General features: G+C 50.8%; 1 protein-coding gene across 1 annotated transcript in view; it reads left to right on the top strand.

Moving 5' to 3' along the window:
- VWA5B1 (von Willebrand factor A domain containing 5B1) overlaps positions 1-16888 on the top strand; it is a 59648-nt gene that overhangs the window by 17395 nt on the left and 25365 nt on the right. The window contains exons 4-11 of the mRNA XM_032392224.1: positions 240-459; positions 3655-3800; positions 4665-4796; positions 5412-5536; positions 9216-9392; positions 13595-13705; positions 15664-15866; positions 16332-16446. Coding sequence (XP_032248115.1) covers positions 240-459; positions 3655-3800; positions 4665-4796; positions 5412-5536; positions 9216-9392; positions 13595-13705; positions 15664-15866; positions 16332-16446 — 1229 coding nt within the window. The remainder of the gene's footprint in view (positions 1-239; positions 460-3654; positions 3801-4664; positions 4797-5411; positions 5537-9215; positions 9393-13594; positions 13706-15663; positions 15867-16331; positions 16447-16888) is intronic.

Below are 16888 nucleotides of genomic sequence, written 5' to 3'. Positions count from 1 at the left end.
GCCTCAGACCCCTGTGGGTTCAGATCCGGGTTCAATGAGTAATTTATTTACTGAGTAACTTGGGCAAGTCGCATCCCCACGCTAAGCCGGGGTTTTCCCATCAGCAAAAGGGGCTCGCAAACCTACCACAGTTACGGGGAACTAGAGATAATTTATGCATAGCTGCTGACTCCAGGCCTGTCACTTAGGGAACACTCTGCAAGAGGGGGTTTCTGTCATCCCTCCTTCCTGCACACCAGGGAAGGTGGCTTTGGATGAGGATTTGGAGCGGATCCTGTTCGTGGTCAACCTGGGGACCATTGCCCCTATGGAGAACGTCACCATCTTTGTCAGCACCTCCTCGGAGCTGCCGACACTGCCCAGCGGGGCTGTGCGGGTCCTGCTGCCTTCTGTCTGCGCCCCGACCGTGCCTCAGTTCTGCACCGAGAGCATCGACCCCTCCACCCAGCAGGCCCAGAGGTAAGGAGCCCCAGCCCGGACCAGGGGCAGAGCCTTGGGTGGCCACAGGGAGTCAGTTGGATGAAGGCAGGGGAGTGAGGGGTGGGAGAAAGAGAGAGAAGAAGGCGAGGCTCAGTGCTAAGGTGGCCACCATCTGAATAATTGTTCCCCTCCATTCACTTTTAGAACACTTAAGAATCTCCCTGAAATGCCCCCTGTCACTATCGGCCAGAAGCTCTGGTATTTGGACAGCTTGGGATGAGAATTTCCAGGCTCTATTCTATAAGCACACAAGAGGTATTTTCTGAGCACCTACTAGGTGCTAGACACTGAGCTGAGTATTAGGGATACAGAGGGCACCAAACCAGCATGTCTCCTTCCTAAGTGGAACTGGGTGGGAGAGATCATTATCCAACTAAGAACACTACTGATATGTAGGTAATTGTTTCTGTGCTTGCATGCATAATTAATGATGTGAAAAGTGCAATGAAGGAGAAGAGCATTGGGCTGACCTATAAAAGAGGGACCCACCCTGGGGGGCTAAGGGGGAGGTCAGGCTTCTCGGGGGAGTGATATTTCAGCTGGGAGCTGAGCCATGACGGAGAAGTGGGCACAGAGAGGAACATTCCCACAGGTGAAAATAGCAGGGGCAAAGGCCCTGAGGTAGCAAGGACAGGACTCCAGAGGGAAACCGAAGCAGGTCCATAGGAGATGAGGCTGTAGACACACAGGATGCCCTGTGGCCCTGGTCAACTTCAGGTTCTCCCAAAGCAACAAAAAGCCATTACAAGGGGTTTCAGCAAGGTGGGCTGGGAATACTACAAGCCCAGGGCAGGACAGTTTCTCTCTGCTCCCCTGGAGGGGTGGCAGGAAGAGAAGATGGGTCACAGCCTGAAGCCCCGGCTGCTGAAATTGGGTCTCCTCCCTTTTCCCCACCTGAGGACTGAGGAGGATGAGCATTTCCCGTGCAGGGAGAGAGGAGGCCCTTCTTACCTGCTGCATTCAGATGTCTTTTGAGGTCTTGTATTTTATCATTCATGTGTGAATTTTTAAAATCTATTCCAGAGGATCTTTGTACCATTTTGACATAAAAATAACACTCATAATTAATGACCAGTTAAACTACTGAACTCCCCCTCACCCTAAGTCCTGTCTCAAACCTTTGAACCAAGCTGAAATCTGGGAAGATGCCCCATGCATATCCTGCAGTTTCATACACACCCTGGTAGGGTTCTGGGGACAGCCGGGGACACAGAAGATGGTGTCAGCAAAGTTCTGGAGGCCACCATTAGAATGCCGGCCTCAGACCAAGCTGGGGGAGGGTTCTTGCAGCTTCCCACGTGGAGTCAGCCTGGAGGGCACTCTTCAGTTATTACCTGGACAGTAATTAAACACCTCCTGGGTGCCAGGCAAGGTTCCAGGTGCTGGGAATACAGCAGTAAACTAGACAGACAAGGTCCCTGCCCTCATGGGGCTGGCATTCTGATGGGGGTGGGGGGACATGGGGACAGACTAAAGAAATAAGCTCATGACATGTAATATGTTAGGTGAGTTCTGTGAAGGTAAATGCTTCATAGCATAGAGGCTAGAGGAGGAGAGAGTGCGGTTGGGTGCTATTTTAGCTCAAATAGACTAGGCTTAGGCAACATTTGAAGCCTGATCTAAAGAAAGGGAGGCTGGAAATATGCTGGAGGAAGAACATTCTGGGCAGAGGGCAGAGCAAGTGGTTAGTGCAAAGGCCCTGAGGCAGCAATGGGTGTGGTGAGTTGGAGGAGCAGCAAGAAGGCTAATATGGCTATAGCAGCGTAGGAGCAGGAAAGAGAGAGGTCAGAGGGATGATGGGGAGTCCGATTATAGGATCCTGAAGCCTAGGGCGAGGACACCTTGTCGGCACAGCAGAGAAGCAGGCGGCACAAGCCAATGTCAGACCAGGAACACCAGACCCATGCTGCGTATTGCCAGTTGCTTTCTAGGCTGGTAAGTTTCCACTTCTACCAGCGGAAGGAAGAGTCTCCTTCTCTCCTCCTCCTCACTAGCACTTGGTATTACCTATGCTTCTTATTTTTTCTTGTGTCACTCTGTCTGAGCGACTTTGAGCTTCATGGGGATTTGCTACCTGCTTCTCCAGAGAGCATCTGTTTCACTCCGCCTGCCGGGAGGGGCAGGAATAAGCTTCTCAGGGCCTCCCAGGCCTCTCGTTCCTGGACCCACCGAGGCCTTGAATGTCCCCAGCCCTGGTAGGCCCTGCCTCTCAGACACAGAAGGCTCGGTTGTGCCAATGTCAGCAGGTTAAAGACAGCACACAAGCCTTTGACCCAGGAGCCCCAGAGAAATTCTTTCCTAAGCCCAAAAAAGGGACGCAGATGAGGATCTTCATGGCGGTGTTATCTGTTGACACAGGGAGGCAGGAAGAAATAAGTCCGAGATAACAGATGCTCCTAAGTGATACCATGTCCCAGCAAAGGCTGGTTTGCAGACCGCCACATAGATGGAGCTCAGAAACACAGCAGTGAGCGATACAAAGGAAGTGATTGAATGCCATTCAGGACAGAAGGGTGTGGCCCTGGGGGTGGGGGATGGAGCAGGGTCCGTCTGAGACAGGGTGGGGATGACCCAGAAAGAGAGCCCAGAAACTTGAGCCTTCAGCAAGGGACCCTTCACTGAGCACTCCCTCAAGGCACCTCATTATTACCTCCATTTCATGGATGGGAAACTGAGGCTTGGAGAAGTGGCTTGTGCAGGGGCTCCCAGCTCACAGAGAAGGGCAGGGAGCCAAGAAATGGGGTGATGTGGTGTTAACCTCTTCACTGTGGAGCCAGACTGACCTGGCAAGGACGCACTCTCTGCCAAGTCCTAGCTGTAGGAACTTGGGGTAGCCGCCGCATCTTGTGGAGCCTCTGTTTTCCCATGTGGGAAATGGGGAGATGGGGACCCTGATACCTCTTCTCAGGGCCCTGGTGAGAACGTGCGCCGCTGGCAGGGGGCACCAGGCCTACCAGGTAGCTGCGCCTTACGTCGGAGTCCGGGCCCTCCCTGGAGGCATGTGGCGTGGCAGGCAGAGTAAGGGTGGGAGGTGGGAGGAAGCTCGTGAGCCCCCTTGAGAGCTGGGCTGCAGGGCTGCCAGGGCTGCCCGGGGCTCACCAGCTTCTTCCGTCTTTCCGCTGGCCCCCTGCTTCCTCCTCCTCCCCTTCCTCCTCCTCTCCACCCCCTTCCCAGCAAAGACAAGCATTGCTTCGGCACCTGCGCCCTGGACCCCTGGAGCAAGCTGTGCTTGGCGACTCTCCTGGACACCGATGTGTCCAACCCCATGGAATATGAGTTCAGCTTCCAGCTGGAGATTCGTGGGCCCTGCCTGCTCGCAGGTGAGACACAGCTGCCCAGACCTGGATTCGGGGAGCCTGAGGCTCCAAAGTGGAGAGGGCTTTGGGCCAAAAGCTGCCAGGGATAGAGAGGAAGGGGAGGGCAGGGAAGTGGTCCTGCCCAGATGGAAGACATCCTGAAGTTCATGCCCCCCAACATGTGGCCCAAAGATGAGCCCCTCCCAAGGACAGGTTTCAAGACTATCCCCATACCCACCTCAATGGCTCCCGTGGGGCGATGTCCATGGGGGCATGGACATCCTTGGTCCTCTCCTAGAGGAAACAGGCACAGAGGTGCTTCCTGGTTCTTACCTTGCATGGTCGAATCACCTGGGGAGCTTTCAAATCCTGCCGCCCAGACCCCACCCAGAGCTACTGATGGCAGTGGTCTGGGGTATGTCCTGGGGATTGGAATATTTCAGAGCTCCCAGGTGATTCTAATGTGCAGCCAGAGTTGGGGACCATTGTTCTGATGGCTCCCGTCCCCAGCCCACTCAAGGTTTTAAAGGGATACAAGGACATGGTTTCTTGTCAATGAGTGTTCTCCCAGAGCAGCATGACGTTCCAACACAAAAGGCATTTACAGAGTGCCCAGCGATCCGAACGTTGAGCTCTTTCTTTCTTTATGTGCCCTAAGAGGAAGCAACCCTTTGACCCCAGTGGATCCTGAGGTCAGGGCAGGAAAGGCCATCAACACCATCTGTCTAAGCCCCCATTTTGCAGATGCGGGGAATGGAGGAGGCCTGTCCGTGATTACACAGCAAGTCAGGAGCCCCTCATCTCTGACCTGGGTCTCCATGTTCCCCCCACTGAGCCCCTATTTCTCCCGAGACTGCTGAGCCTATTCCGCCTTTCTGTTCCACACAGGGGTAGAGAGTCCCACCCACGAGATCCGGGCCGACGCTGCCCCATCTGCGCGATCGGCCAAGAGCATCATTATCACCTTGGCCAACAGGCATACCTTCGACCGGCCTGTGGAGATCCTCATCCACCCCAGCGGTACGGTGCACCAGGCGGGGCCCCTGGGAGGCCTGTGGGAAGGAAGAGATGCTGATCCCGTGGGGCACAGACACATGGCCCCTCGTCCAGTGGCCAGGCCAGGGAGAGCGCGGGGGGGGGGTGTGTGGCAGAGAGAGGAGACCAACTACGTGGCTCCTGGAAACATGACTCTAGCTGGCAGAGCTGAGTGCCTGGATTCTAGCTCCAGAGACCTCGGGGTACCCATTAGGGTACTTTGCCTCCAAGGCAGCTGAGCAGATGACCTTTGAAATCCTAAGCTCAATGAGGCCCTCCCAGCTCTGAACACTCAGAGAGTAACTCTTTTGTCTCTTTAAGGATTCATAAAATGTCAGGATCTGAAAAGATCAGAACCTGGTCTCTCTCCCATTTTACAGATGGGTAAACTGAGGTCCAGAGAGGGATAGTGAGTTCTCTGAGACCATTAGGCTCTCCTGCCTGCCAGCTAAGGCCCCCCCACCCCTCCAGGCAGTCAGGGATCTATCCCCCTCTTCCAGTTGGGAGTCCTCCCCACCCTGAAGATCCTGCTCCTAAGCCAAGGTCCCTGGTATTGCCCTCAATTCGGACAAGTGCCAAGAGTTCATCTCATCTCTGCAGAGCCCCACATGCCACACGTCCTGATGGAGAAAGGGGACATGACCCTGGGAGAGTTTGAGCAGCACTTGAAAGGAAGAACGGAGTTCATTAAAGGGATGAAGAAGGACAGCAGGGCAGAGAGACAGGTGAGGGTGGCTGGGACCGAGTCCATGGTGGCAGAAGTGGGGTGACACTGGCACTTGGGCATCACTGGACCAATGAAGATACCGGGCAGGGGAAGGGGGTGGTTTGCCTGGTCACTCCCACAGCAAGCTGGTGGCAGATCCTCGTCCGTGTTTCCCTCAGTGGGCTGGGGCACCGAGAGGGGAAGATGGACATCCAGATGCAGCAGGCACCCTGTCCTCCTGCCTCCTGCCAGGCCAACTTCTCCTGGTGCCACCAAGAGGCCTAAGCCAGGTGACATTCTAGGCTGGTGGCAGAAACAACCTTGGTCTTCTCCAGGTTACTCCACCCCAGGGGACCCCCAGGACCCTACAGGCAGGTGCCCTCCCAGCCCAATCTTTACCCCTAGGCCTCCCTTTTCCCACCTGCTGAAAGGGTGTCCTGCTCATCCTTCCTCTGAGATCCTTGCTACTATTATGTAAAGAATAAAAGCAGAGCGGAGAAAGCCTGAAGAAGACCCTTTCTCGGCCCGCGCCCTCCCCATGAAGTGCCAGCATGAGGAGGCCTCAGCAGAGGGGAGGGGTGGGCTGGGGAAGGCTGGTAGGAGGCTGGGACACCGGCTGCAAGTTACACCAGCAGGCTTTCCTGCTCATGGCCCTGCACACCAAGCCAGGCCCTGAAGGCCAAGGCAGGTTTAAGAACAATGGCACACTTCTTTTTCTGGTCTCCCCGTTTTTGATGAGAACACTGAGGTTTAGCACCCCAAAAGAACTGGTGAGCTGGGAGGAGGGGAAGACCGTTCTCTTGGGAGTTGACTTTGGTGACATGAGGCTAAGCACTTAGAGTCGATCCTGGGGGGCAGCTTCACTGGATTTAAGAGCCCCTCCCTGACTGGTGGAGGACCACAGCAGAGGGGGGAGGTATGGGAATGTGTAGACTGCTTCCAGCTCACGTCATTCCCATTGCTGGACATCCCACTGGAGGGCCTGGTGGGAGGTAGGAAGGATAGCAAAGGGAAAGGGTCAGTAGCTCACGACCCATATCATCCCATGTTAGGGACCCCACCGGAAACACCTGCCTTCCCAGAGGGGCCCTCTCACCCAGATGAGTCAACTGGGAGAAGAGGCTGGGGCCAGGTTCTCAGAGCGGGAGTGCCCCTGAGCTTTGAGAACTATAGCACATGGGCAGGGGTAGGGGCAGTGGGGCTCCCAGGCCTGGGGCTGTCTCCCCTGCCTGCCAAGACTTATCAATTAGATCTGGGACTGCTGAAGCAAATGAGAATTTGCCACCTTGGGTCGGTTATGCAAATACCATGTATTCTCATGAGCTCCAAGGATGATAGGGATCACCCAAAGCTGCTAAGAAGTGATGAGTTTATTGTAATTGGATAAGGGCAGCTGGAGGAGACACTGGAGAATCCCGAGCCAGGGCCCCCACACCACCTCTCTGAGAGGCAAAAATCAGGTTCCCAGAAGGGCTCCTTTCATCAGCAGATGTCGCTGTTGCTACCTTGGGCTGTGTCTTCCAGTGAGCCAGGCTGGGCAGTGGCCTTGGGCAAAGGAGCTCCATGTGGGAGGGAGAGCGCGATCCCTCACCAAGGGAGGGAGGCAGGCATCCAGAGGGTGAACATCAGTCAAGAAGAGTGGGTGTGACAAGCTGTCCAAAGCTGTGATTTAGCAAAGAGGGGCAAATGACAGAGGAAGACACCATGTACAAGAGACAGAGATGCGGAGAGAAGCAGAGACAAGTAGAGACAGAGAGACTGGGGGGAAAAAAACACCCAGAGATGCACACAGAGGTCAGTGGGAGATAAAAAGCCCTACACAGATTCATCCTCTCCTTTATTCATTCAACCAATACTGTGTCCCTAATAGATGTCTGCTCTGTTCAACACTAAAAATAACATGTCCTTGTTCTCGTGAAGCTTACATTATAACACAGACAAGTAAATGAATGAGCTAGATGAGTGTGGAGAGGGCTGGGGACCATGAAGGAAATAAAGCAGGATAATATGATAATAAGTGATAAGTGTGCGTGCTGGTTAGCCTGGGGTTTAGAAAAAGCCTGTCTGAGAATGAGACCTGGTGACTGGTGAGGAATGGAAGACCGTGCCCAGAACCAGAAGCAGGACAATGGTGACATGTTCGGGAAACAGGTGGCTGGTGTTGTTGAAGTATCAGGAGCAGAGTGGGCAAAGATGGGTGGACAGGTAGGCAGGGGTCAGGCATTAGGGGTTCTCATAACCATGATGCAAAGTATGAGGGGAAGCTATTGTTTAAACAACAAGATGACAAGTGATCACACTCCCTGCTCTATGTAGAAGGGACGGTCCCTTCTACATAGAGCAGGGAGTGTGATCATCGAGCCCCGCCTTTGGCTGCCTGCTCAGCAGAGAATCTGTTTGTCCCTCTGCCTCTGCCCCTCTCCCTGCTTGTGCACTCTCTCTCTCTCTCTCTCTCTCTCTCAAATAAGTGAAATAAAAAAAAAAAAAAAGAATAGACCACAGGGAGAAAAAAGTGGCAGAAAAAGGACACTCAGGGTCTAGACAAGAGACGGTACTGTCCTGCACTGGGGTCGTGGTGGTGGAGACAGAGCAGAAGACACGTTCAGAACACATCTTAGCTGCAGAACTAATGGTCCTCTGCTGAATGGTAGATGTATGGGGTGAGGACAGAGAGGAACCAAGGACAACCCCTAGGTCTTGGGTTTGAACACCTGCGTGCGTGATGATGTCATCGATTGAGTTGAGGAAGGGGCTCCAATAAAAACGGAGAAACAGACACAGAGACACAGGTACGCAGACACAGTCAGATAAAGAGACAGAGAGAGGAAGTCGGAGTGGAGGGAGAGAGAGAGGGGCAGAGTGAGGACGGAGGAAATGAGATTTGGCGCAGCGCGCGTGGGTGCGTCCAGAAGCAACGTTCAGCAGCAGCTTGCCAGGGCCAGCGAGAAGAACACGCAAAAATAGATAAAGAACTATGGTCCCGTCATCCCTTTAATGTTTAGGAGCCCATCTCTGTACGGGGCTCTAAGTTAAACCCCAGAGGGTTTGGTGATGGTGGATCCTGTTCAGAAACAGCTGCTCTGTCCCAGGCAGCAGGCTTCACAAGCATTGCACTGAGTCCATATAACTCGGTGAGATAGGTACTCTTGTCTTCATACTACAGAGGAGGAAGCTAGTCGGTCCACCCTAAAGATGGGGGCAGGTTTCCTAAAGAGGTAAAATCTGAAGAATGAGTAGGAAGTTAGCAGAGGGAGAGAATCAGAATCAGTAAGCCCAGGGGAGATGAGCCAGAGAGTGGCTTAGACACTGGGGGTGAAAGCCAGAGGGACGCTTTCCAGCCTGTACCTATGCGGGGACTTCCTGCTCAGGGTCATCCTCTACTGGCCCTAGGAAGGGGACATCATTTGCCCCATTTTATAAATGAAGAAACAGACCCAGAGGAGGGACTAGCCCAAGATCACACGGCTGGATGGTGAGAGCTGGGATTTAAACCCCGGTCTTTCTGCCTCCAAAGTCCATGCAACTATGAAAGTCTAACACACGGAAGAGCCAGGTGCAGTCAACCTGGGACTCTCTCGTGCAGAGTGTGAGTGGGATCTTGACAAAGCCTGGTGAGTAATGCGGGGACCAGCTTGAGCCCCCAGGAGCGGCTCTGGACCCCTGGAATGCCCAAGTGAGAGTTTTCCTTTCTCCTCCAGACAGAAATCATCCGGAAACGCCTCCACAAGGACATTCCCCACCATTCTGTCATCATGCTCAACTTCTGCCCTGACCTCCAGTCAATCCAGCCGAACCTGAGAAAGACCCATGGCGAGTTTATCTTCCTCATTGACCGGAGTGGCAGCATGAGTGGGACCAACATCCACCGCGTCAAGGTACCTGTAAGAGGACCCCCGCCCCACCCAGGACTTAGGGTTCCAGGGTAGATCAGCTGTGCTCCCCCAAACCAGCTTCCTCAGTACTCTTGTGTTCCAAGCAGCCCTCCTTCCACACCTGAACTATTTCCCTCAATGACTACCCATGACTACAAGGAACAACTTAACTTTTTAAAATCAGTTTGAACAGAGACACCCAAACTCAACTTGTTCCCAAAATAAAACTTTGAAGTGGTATGAACGGAGGTAGAACTATTGTCCAAGGGATAAAATCATCTAGAGCTTTCCTTGGCACTCTGCAAACCTTTGTTGAGTTCCTGCTCTGGCTGAAACACCGCACTAGATCCTGAGTGGAGAGGGGCCCAGAAAAGAGAGGAAGGAACCAACATTTGCTGAAGCTTACTATGTATCAGATACAACCCAGCCACTTAATGCACAGCTTGATGTTTAATCCGGACAATAATCCTGTGAGGTTGGCCCTATTGTCACCATTTTCCACATGGGAAAGCCAATCGTGAAAATTTCAGTAACCTCCCCAAGGTCCCACAGCTGCTGTGGTCTAAAATCAAACTCCTGTCTGTCTGTTCCTGCCACCTGACATCAGAGATTCATCGCACATGGCCTTAACGAGTGTGTATAATCCAGTAGAAAATATTCTTTTTTTTTTTCAAGTGCGTAATATGTGCAAAGCGCTGTGCTTGGCCGTCTGGAAAAACAGCAGGTTGCAAACATAGTTCCTGCCCTCCAGGAGTTCACAGTCAAGCAAGGGGGCAGCCCAGCTAACCAGCCATAGCTGGGAGTATGGCCTCATTGCAGTGGGAAGTTCTGAAGGAGTGCAAAAGAGTGATAAACATTCCTCCCTGTATCCAGAAGTGTTTCATCTCCCTCAGGAGATTATTCGCCTCCATTATGGCTTTGTCTAGCTCGTCTTTGTATTTTTGGTTGTGTGGATGTGGTGTCTCCTCCTCTGGAGTTATGAACTCATTAAGGGAAAGGACCAGATCTTTCTCATCTCTCTCTCCCCATGGAGCCCGGCTCTGTACTTATGCATAAAAAGCCCCCAGTCGCTGTTTATTGAACTGGGTAAAGGCTCATAGTTCAAGGAAATGAAGGATGCGGGAATAAGAATTTAGAAGGCTCTGCTGTCACCTGAAATTTCATCCCTCCCCCTAGTCTGTCCCTGGAGAAAACTCTTGTTTCCAGGGCAACAGGACTGACAAGGAGTGGAGGGGTTGGGTGGGATCTGTGATACCCGCTATCTCCTCGGGCTTGCTATGACCGGGTTTAGTCTTGAAGTATGACTGAGCAATCATGTATGAGACCAAAGTTCCCACTTGAAGCCTCTTGACACTGAGGTCAGGACTGGTTGTCACCTTCTCCCGACCTCTGCCCTCCATCAAAGGCAAGAATTAGACTGGGGAGCTGTCCATAGTCCTGCTGAAGCACACTCCAGGCCGGTGTGGCCATGTGTATTTCATTCCATAGCTGTATCAATTTGTAAGACATCTCTTCAGTTACTCTCAAGTATCATGGGATCTTATGATGTCTCTTAGAGAGCATTTAATCCATTTTCCCTGCCATTTTCCAGGTAAGGAGACTGAGTCCCCAAGAGGCCAAGTGTTTTCCCCAGCATCACAGAGCTAATGAGGAAATCAAAGCTTTCCCTATGTTGGATCAATGCTCATTTTCCTTACCCTGCTGATAGGGAATGATAATACCTCTCTACTGAGAAAAGCTCTCTTCTCTGATTATGTCATTTCTGCTGCATGGCTTAGTAGAAAGAGCAATAGCTGGGTTTGGGGATCATTCTGCCACTGACTTGCTATGTGGCTTTGGACAAGTTGCTTCTCACCTCTGGGATTCAGTTATCCTTTCTATAAAATGAGAAGGAAAGATTAATTCAGGAAGGGCAAACATATGTCACATGTCCCTTTGTTCCCCTCTCCCAAGGCCAGACAGATATCAATAATTGACCATGGCATTTTTTCTCATGCTGAGCTTGGACTCATTCTCTATATCCTTGTCATCTCTGGATTCCAGGCTGTTACTACCAGTTAAATGGAGTTAGTTTATGAATGGAAATCCATTTCCTGAACTAAAGACCTTTCCAACCTTTACCTTCCAGAATGTTCAGACAATAACTTCCTCTGGCTCTCCTCTCAGTCCCTTTCCCCTTTGGAGTCTCTCCTGCTCTCTTTTCCAGTTCAGCTCACTGAGCTCACGGTCATCCCTTCACAAATGGCTTTGCCCTGGCACAGCCCATTCTGCTACACATGCCCCCTTTTAGAGAAAGGTGCAGAAATTACTCAGGGCACACACTCCTTTCCCCACTGGCAATGAGGCCATAGGCGGGTTTTGCTTGGGTCATTAATTGCGGCCCATTAGGTAGACTGTTTTAGGAAAAACTAGGCTTAGGAAGGTGGGAGAGAATAGAGATCTGAACAGCCACACAAAGGGGGAAAGTTCAGCCAATTTAATCTCCTGCAGCTGGTCTCATTCTCCAGCTACCACTGGCTGCCAAAAACATGGTTTTGAAACTCTAATAGGTGTGAGCAGAGACAATCTGTATGGATCAGCAGAGTCTCCTGCTAGCAGGAATATTCATTAGTGGCTAATGAAAAAATAAGGAGATACTGACTTTTTTTTGTAGAGAAACAAAATGTATTGACATGGGCGAAAAAGAGATGAGGGAACATTGATGTTACTGTTCGATGTTTACAGAGGGGGATGGGAGAGGGGCTGCAGGTCTGTGGAGCCCGCAAGGCTGTATGCTGTGGAAGTTGCCAAGATCCAGTTGCAACTGCTTCCTTCTAGATTCTGGAACACAAACAGTTTTTCTCTCTGAAGTCATGCTGAGATCCCCGGGGTGCCATCAACAAGCTACATGGGGACGAGGGAGAGCCCCTCATTCCCGAGCTCTGTGCCACGGCAGAGAGCCAACATGAAAAATGATCTCAGGAGCTATGTTTTAAAAGCTGTCTTGTTCTTAAGTTTTGTGATCCAGTGCAACGTCTTAACCTTCTGAGCCTCAGTTTCCTTATCTGTAAAACAGAGATGTTGCTATTCATACGTTTCCCATTGGGTTGGTGATGGTAACCATTTACTGAATGTTTACTACGTGCCAAGCTGAGGTTCCGAGGGGTGACCTAACTAGTCCAGGGTCAAGTTAGTAATGATAAAAGTGAGACTTAAACCCACAGATGGCTAACTTCAACATGTATCTTCTTATCCACTGTGCTGTAACACATGTTATAGAGATTAAATGTGATAATGAATAGAAAGTGCTCAGCACAGGGTTTGGCACATAGTAATTGCTTGAGATTTACTGTTGCCCTGTGCTACTGTCATCATCGTCATCATCGTCATCCCTCCTGCCATCTCCTCCACCTTTCCTCTTTGTGATTATTTATTTCAACAGAACTCATCAAGGGCTCCTGGTGTTGCATGGTAAAGCCAGTTAGGACTCTGTAATGTTCCCAGACTTTGGAGGCGCTACTCTCAGAATGCTCACCAATGAGTCAACGCACCTCTCTGTGCCTCAGTTTTCTCTTGTATAAAATGGGGATAATATTGTGCCTGCCTAAAGGGTCATGGTGAGGATGCAAACATCCATGCATCTTTACAGTAGAGAGGAGACTGCACAGATTTTCTACTCCAGATCCCCCTTTTGTCATGGTGAGGTCATGGAAAGATGAAGTAATGCATATAAAGTATCTCCTGGGCATTTTACAAATATGAGCTGAAGAGACTGCCCCTAAGAGACTTGTTAACTAGAGAGTCAACCGGGCACGTAGGTTGCAGAAGGGCCTGGATGAAAGCCTGTTCCACCCAGTGTGCCCCTGGCTCAGCCACGTGCCTCCCTTGGATGTCGATTTCATTTTTGCAGAAGGGAGTGGATGCTCCCTGCTCTCTCTAACCTCTCAGGGTCAGCAGGAGGTGAAATGGAACTGGCAAGCATAATAGAAGGGCTTTGAGAAGTTGGACTTGCTACACGGATGAGAAGTTTTATGATGATGGCTTTGGTCCAGCCTCTGGTTGCTGTCAGCAAATTTCTTGATCTGAGGGAGAAGTTACTGTTGGGTGCGGGCAGTGGGGTGAAAGCCCGTCTGGAGGCTGCTTCTGTGCTGGGATAAGAATACTGCTGGGTGGTGGCAGCCAGTAACTCCTTCCAGAACTCTGAAAATCCCTCTCTCGCCCGCCAGGATGCCATGCTGGTGGCTCTTAAGAGCCTCATGCCAGCCTGCCTCTTCAATGTCATTGGGTTCGGATCCACATTTAAGACCCTCTTCCCTTCCAGTCAGACCTACAGTGAGGTAAGGAGGGGGCAGGGCTGGGTCCGGAATGGGTGGGTGGTGAGGAGCAGAGGAAAAGAAGAAAAAGAAAGTGTGGGTAACCCTGAGGCCTGCCTCAGAAGCTGCCCCCCACACTTGCCCTGTGGAAACTCAGTGATGCCCACAGCAGAGAACTGGAGAGGCTGTCTCTGAGTAGGCCATTTGCTGACATCTCCTCTTCTGACATCCCTTCTCTTTAAAATAAGGACCATTTTGGGCAAAGTATGGGTGTGCACGGAGAGGGGGTTCAAGGAAGGGGTGGAGAGAGGATATATCCTGCTTCTGTTTCAAGAGAACGATAGACTCATGTAAGGTTGAACTAAAGGAGTGAATTGTAAGGGGTTACAGAGTGAATAAGTGGGGAGGTGGGCTAAGAATAGAACTCACAAGGCTCAAACTACAATTTAGAACAAGAGGACTGGGGCCCCAGCAACACACTCAAAACTGGAGCATATCCTGTCCAGGTCTAGGAACAGGAAGAAAGAACGTAAGGGAGGGGAGGGAGAAAGGAGGAACACGTTTCAATGAAAAATAACTTTATAGGTTTTTAAAATACAAAAATTATATATATTGATTGTCCCACAATTTTTAAATCCGGATAATCAAAAAGAAAAATCAAAAAGTCTACCATGATCACATCAGAAAAAAAAAAAAGACCACCATTACAAGCTCAGTATAAATCCCTCCAGACCTTGTTCTATGTGTTTACACACATTTTTTGATTTATTTTTTATTAACATATAATGTATTATTTGTTTCAGGGGTACACAGGTATCACAGGTCTGTGATTCATCAGTCTTACACAATTCACAGAGCTCACCATAGCACATACCCTCCCCAATGTCCATCGCCCAGCCACCCCATCCCTCCCACCCACCCCTCCACTCCAGCAACTCTTAGTTTGTTTCCTGAGATTAAGAGTCTCTTATGGTTTGTCTCCATCTCTGGTTTCGTCTTGTTTCATTTTTCCCTCCCTTCCCCTATGATCCTCTGTCTTTTTTCTCAAATTCCACATATTAGTGAGATACATTTTTAATAACGATAGGATTAGACGGGCCATACCATTCTGTAACCTACTTTCTAACACAACAGCCTATCATAAGCATAGTTCCGTGTCAGTAATATTAATCTGCAAGATAATTTTAATGGCTGCCTAGTATTTCACTACACGGATCAATCAGGACCTATTGAACTAAATCCCTACAGTTGAGCATGTCAGTTGCTTCCATATTTTTCTATTCAGTCATCTTTGTAGCAAAGACTCCACACCCATCCTTAATGATTCCCTTGGGATAAATCCTTAGTCTTGTTGGCTCAGAGGGTACATATCCATTTCAAGACTTTTGATAGATGCCATTACTCCAAGCACAGGTGTTGAAAGAGCATCTTCATGAATCAGGAGCAGAACATCTGATGTCTATCCGGTGCCAGGAGTCCTTGGCCAGTTGGGTTCCACAGTGTTGATCCAGGAGGAAGGGAATCTGAAGCCCACATTGGGCACATGATTTCTTCAAAGTACTGTAGGGATTGGCACACAGGTAGGCCAGAACTAGAGTCTTAAGATTTCTAGTATAATGGTCTTACCACTACACCTCCTGCCTCGCTCATCAGAAAAGGACACTCATTTGTACTGAGCAATTGGAGCTTGATGTGCTGCGTTTTCCAGGGGTGTTTATATTTTTAATGAGGAACAAAGAAAGGACAGTGGTAAGTTAGTACACCACGAACAGCATTTAGGGCATTCATAGGGGGTGCTATTGGGCAGAATCACACCAAATGAGTGGCCATCCGTTCTTCCTGTGCATGGATCTAAGGCATCCCTGGATCCATGGATCTAAGATCTAGGGAAACAAAGGATTCATCCTCCAGGGGTCTTACAGTCTTGGTGCCATATGGTGATGCTGGGGGCTATCTTCCCTGTCCATGACCCTTCCCTGCAGGAGAGCGTGGCCATGGCCTGTGACAACATCCAGAGAATGCGTGCTGACATGGGTGGCACCAACATCCTTTCCCCGCTCAAGTGGATCATCCGGCAGCCAGTGCACCGAGGCCACCCACGGCTTCTCTTCCTGATCACAGATGGTGCCGTCAACAACACCGGCAAGGTGCTAGAACTGCTGCGAAACCATGCCTTCTCCACCAGGTGGGCACAGGCTGAAGGTCTAGGCCTTGGTTATCCTGGGCTGCCCTGGGCTGGGGGTGCCGGAAGTGGGGCATCATGGAAAATGCCAGAAGGAAAGGAGAGAACTCCAGTTCCTACAGTGCTTGTTTTCTAGGGGTGTAGCTAACTTCGAAGTTTGCCTTTTTCCCTCAAGAGTTCAGGTGGGATGAGATAACACCATACCTCTGCATATAGCTCCCAAAGGGCAGCCTAGGTGGAGGAAGTCCTTCTTGCTGCTTTGACTCTGTCCTGGGGTGGGAGTTAATGGGCTGTTGTGAATGTGAGTGCCCACTGATGGCCCTCTGCCTTCTCCTTCACCCTCTGTCTGATGCTAGGATCAGCTCTAAGATAGCTCTGCTGGATCATGCTCTGTCCCTTTCCCCACCAAAGGGACAAAGAGGACACAGAGGGTGGGAAATAGCACCCTCTCTCCTCCCCTTCCCCCAGGTGCTATAGCTTTGGAATTGGACCCAACGTCTGCCACAGACTGGTGAGAGGGCTGGCAACTGTGTCCAAGGGCAGTGCTGAGTTCCTGGTGGAGGGAGAACGGCTCCAACCCAAGGTAGGAGAAAGGGGCTCAATCTCTTTGGTGCTGGTACCTCAGAGGCCCAGACCGGTCATACAGCAACTCAGTGGTGGGGCTGGGATTTCATTTCATCCAAGTCTAAGCTCCCCACTAGGCCACTATACACCCCAGTGAGAATCAGAGAGGTGGAGGCCACAAAGCAGGCAACTCCCGGAATTAGTACAGGACACTAGATCCACTGGTCTCCAGCCACTGGATCACATGCTCCATCCACTGGCTGGGCAGGACTGGGACTTCTGAAAGAGTCACTGCCTCTATGGATCTGGAGTTGTGTTGGGGGTCATTTCTGGCCACATTCCTGATGATGACAAATGGTGGCTCAGAAGCATCTAAAGGACCCAGAAATCAAGGAGATTGTAGTTATCTCTCCATTTTCTGCACAGTTGGCACTAATAACCGAACTCTTAAAAAATCCTTG

Source organism: Phoca vitulina, unplaced genomic scaffold (assembly GCF_004348235.1).
Source record: "Phoca vitulina isolate PV1807 unplaced genomic scaffold, GSC_HSeal_1.0 scaffold2, whole genome shotgun sequence".
Classification (NCBI taxonomy): Eukaryota; Metazoa; Chordata; class Mammalia; order Carnivora; family Phocidae; genus Phoca; species Phoca vitulina.
The sequence above is the reverse complement of the archived record's forward strand: the minus strand, read 5'-3'. Positions and strand labels throughout refer to the sequence as shown.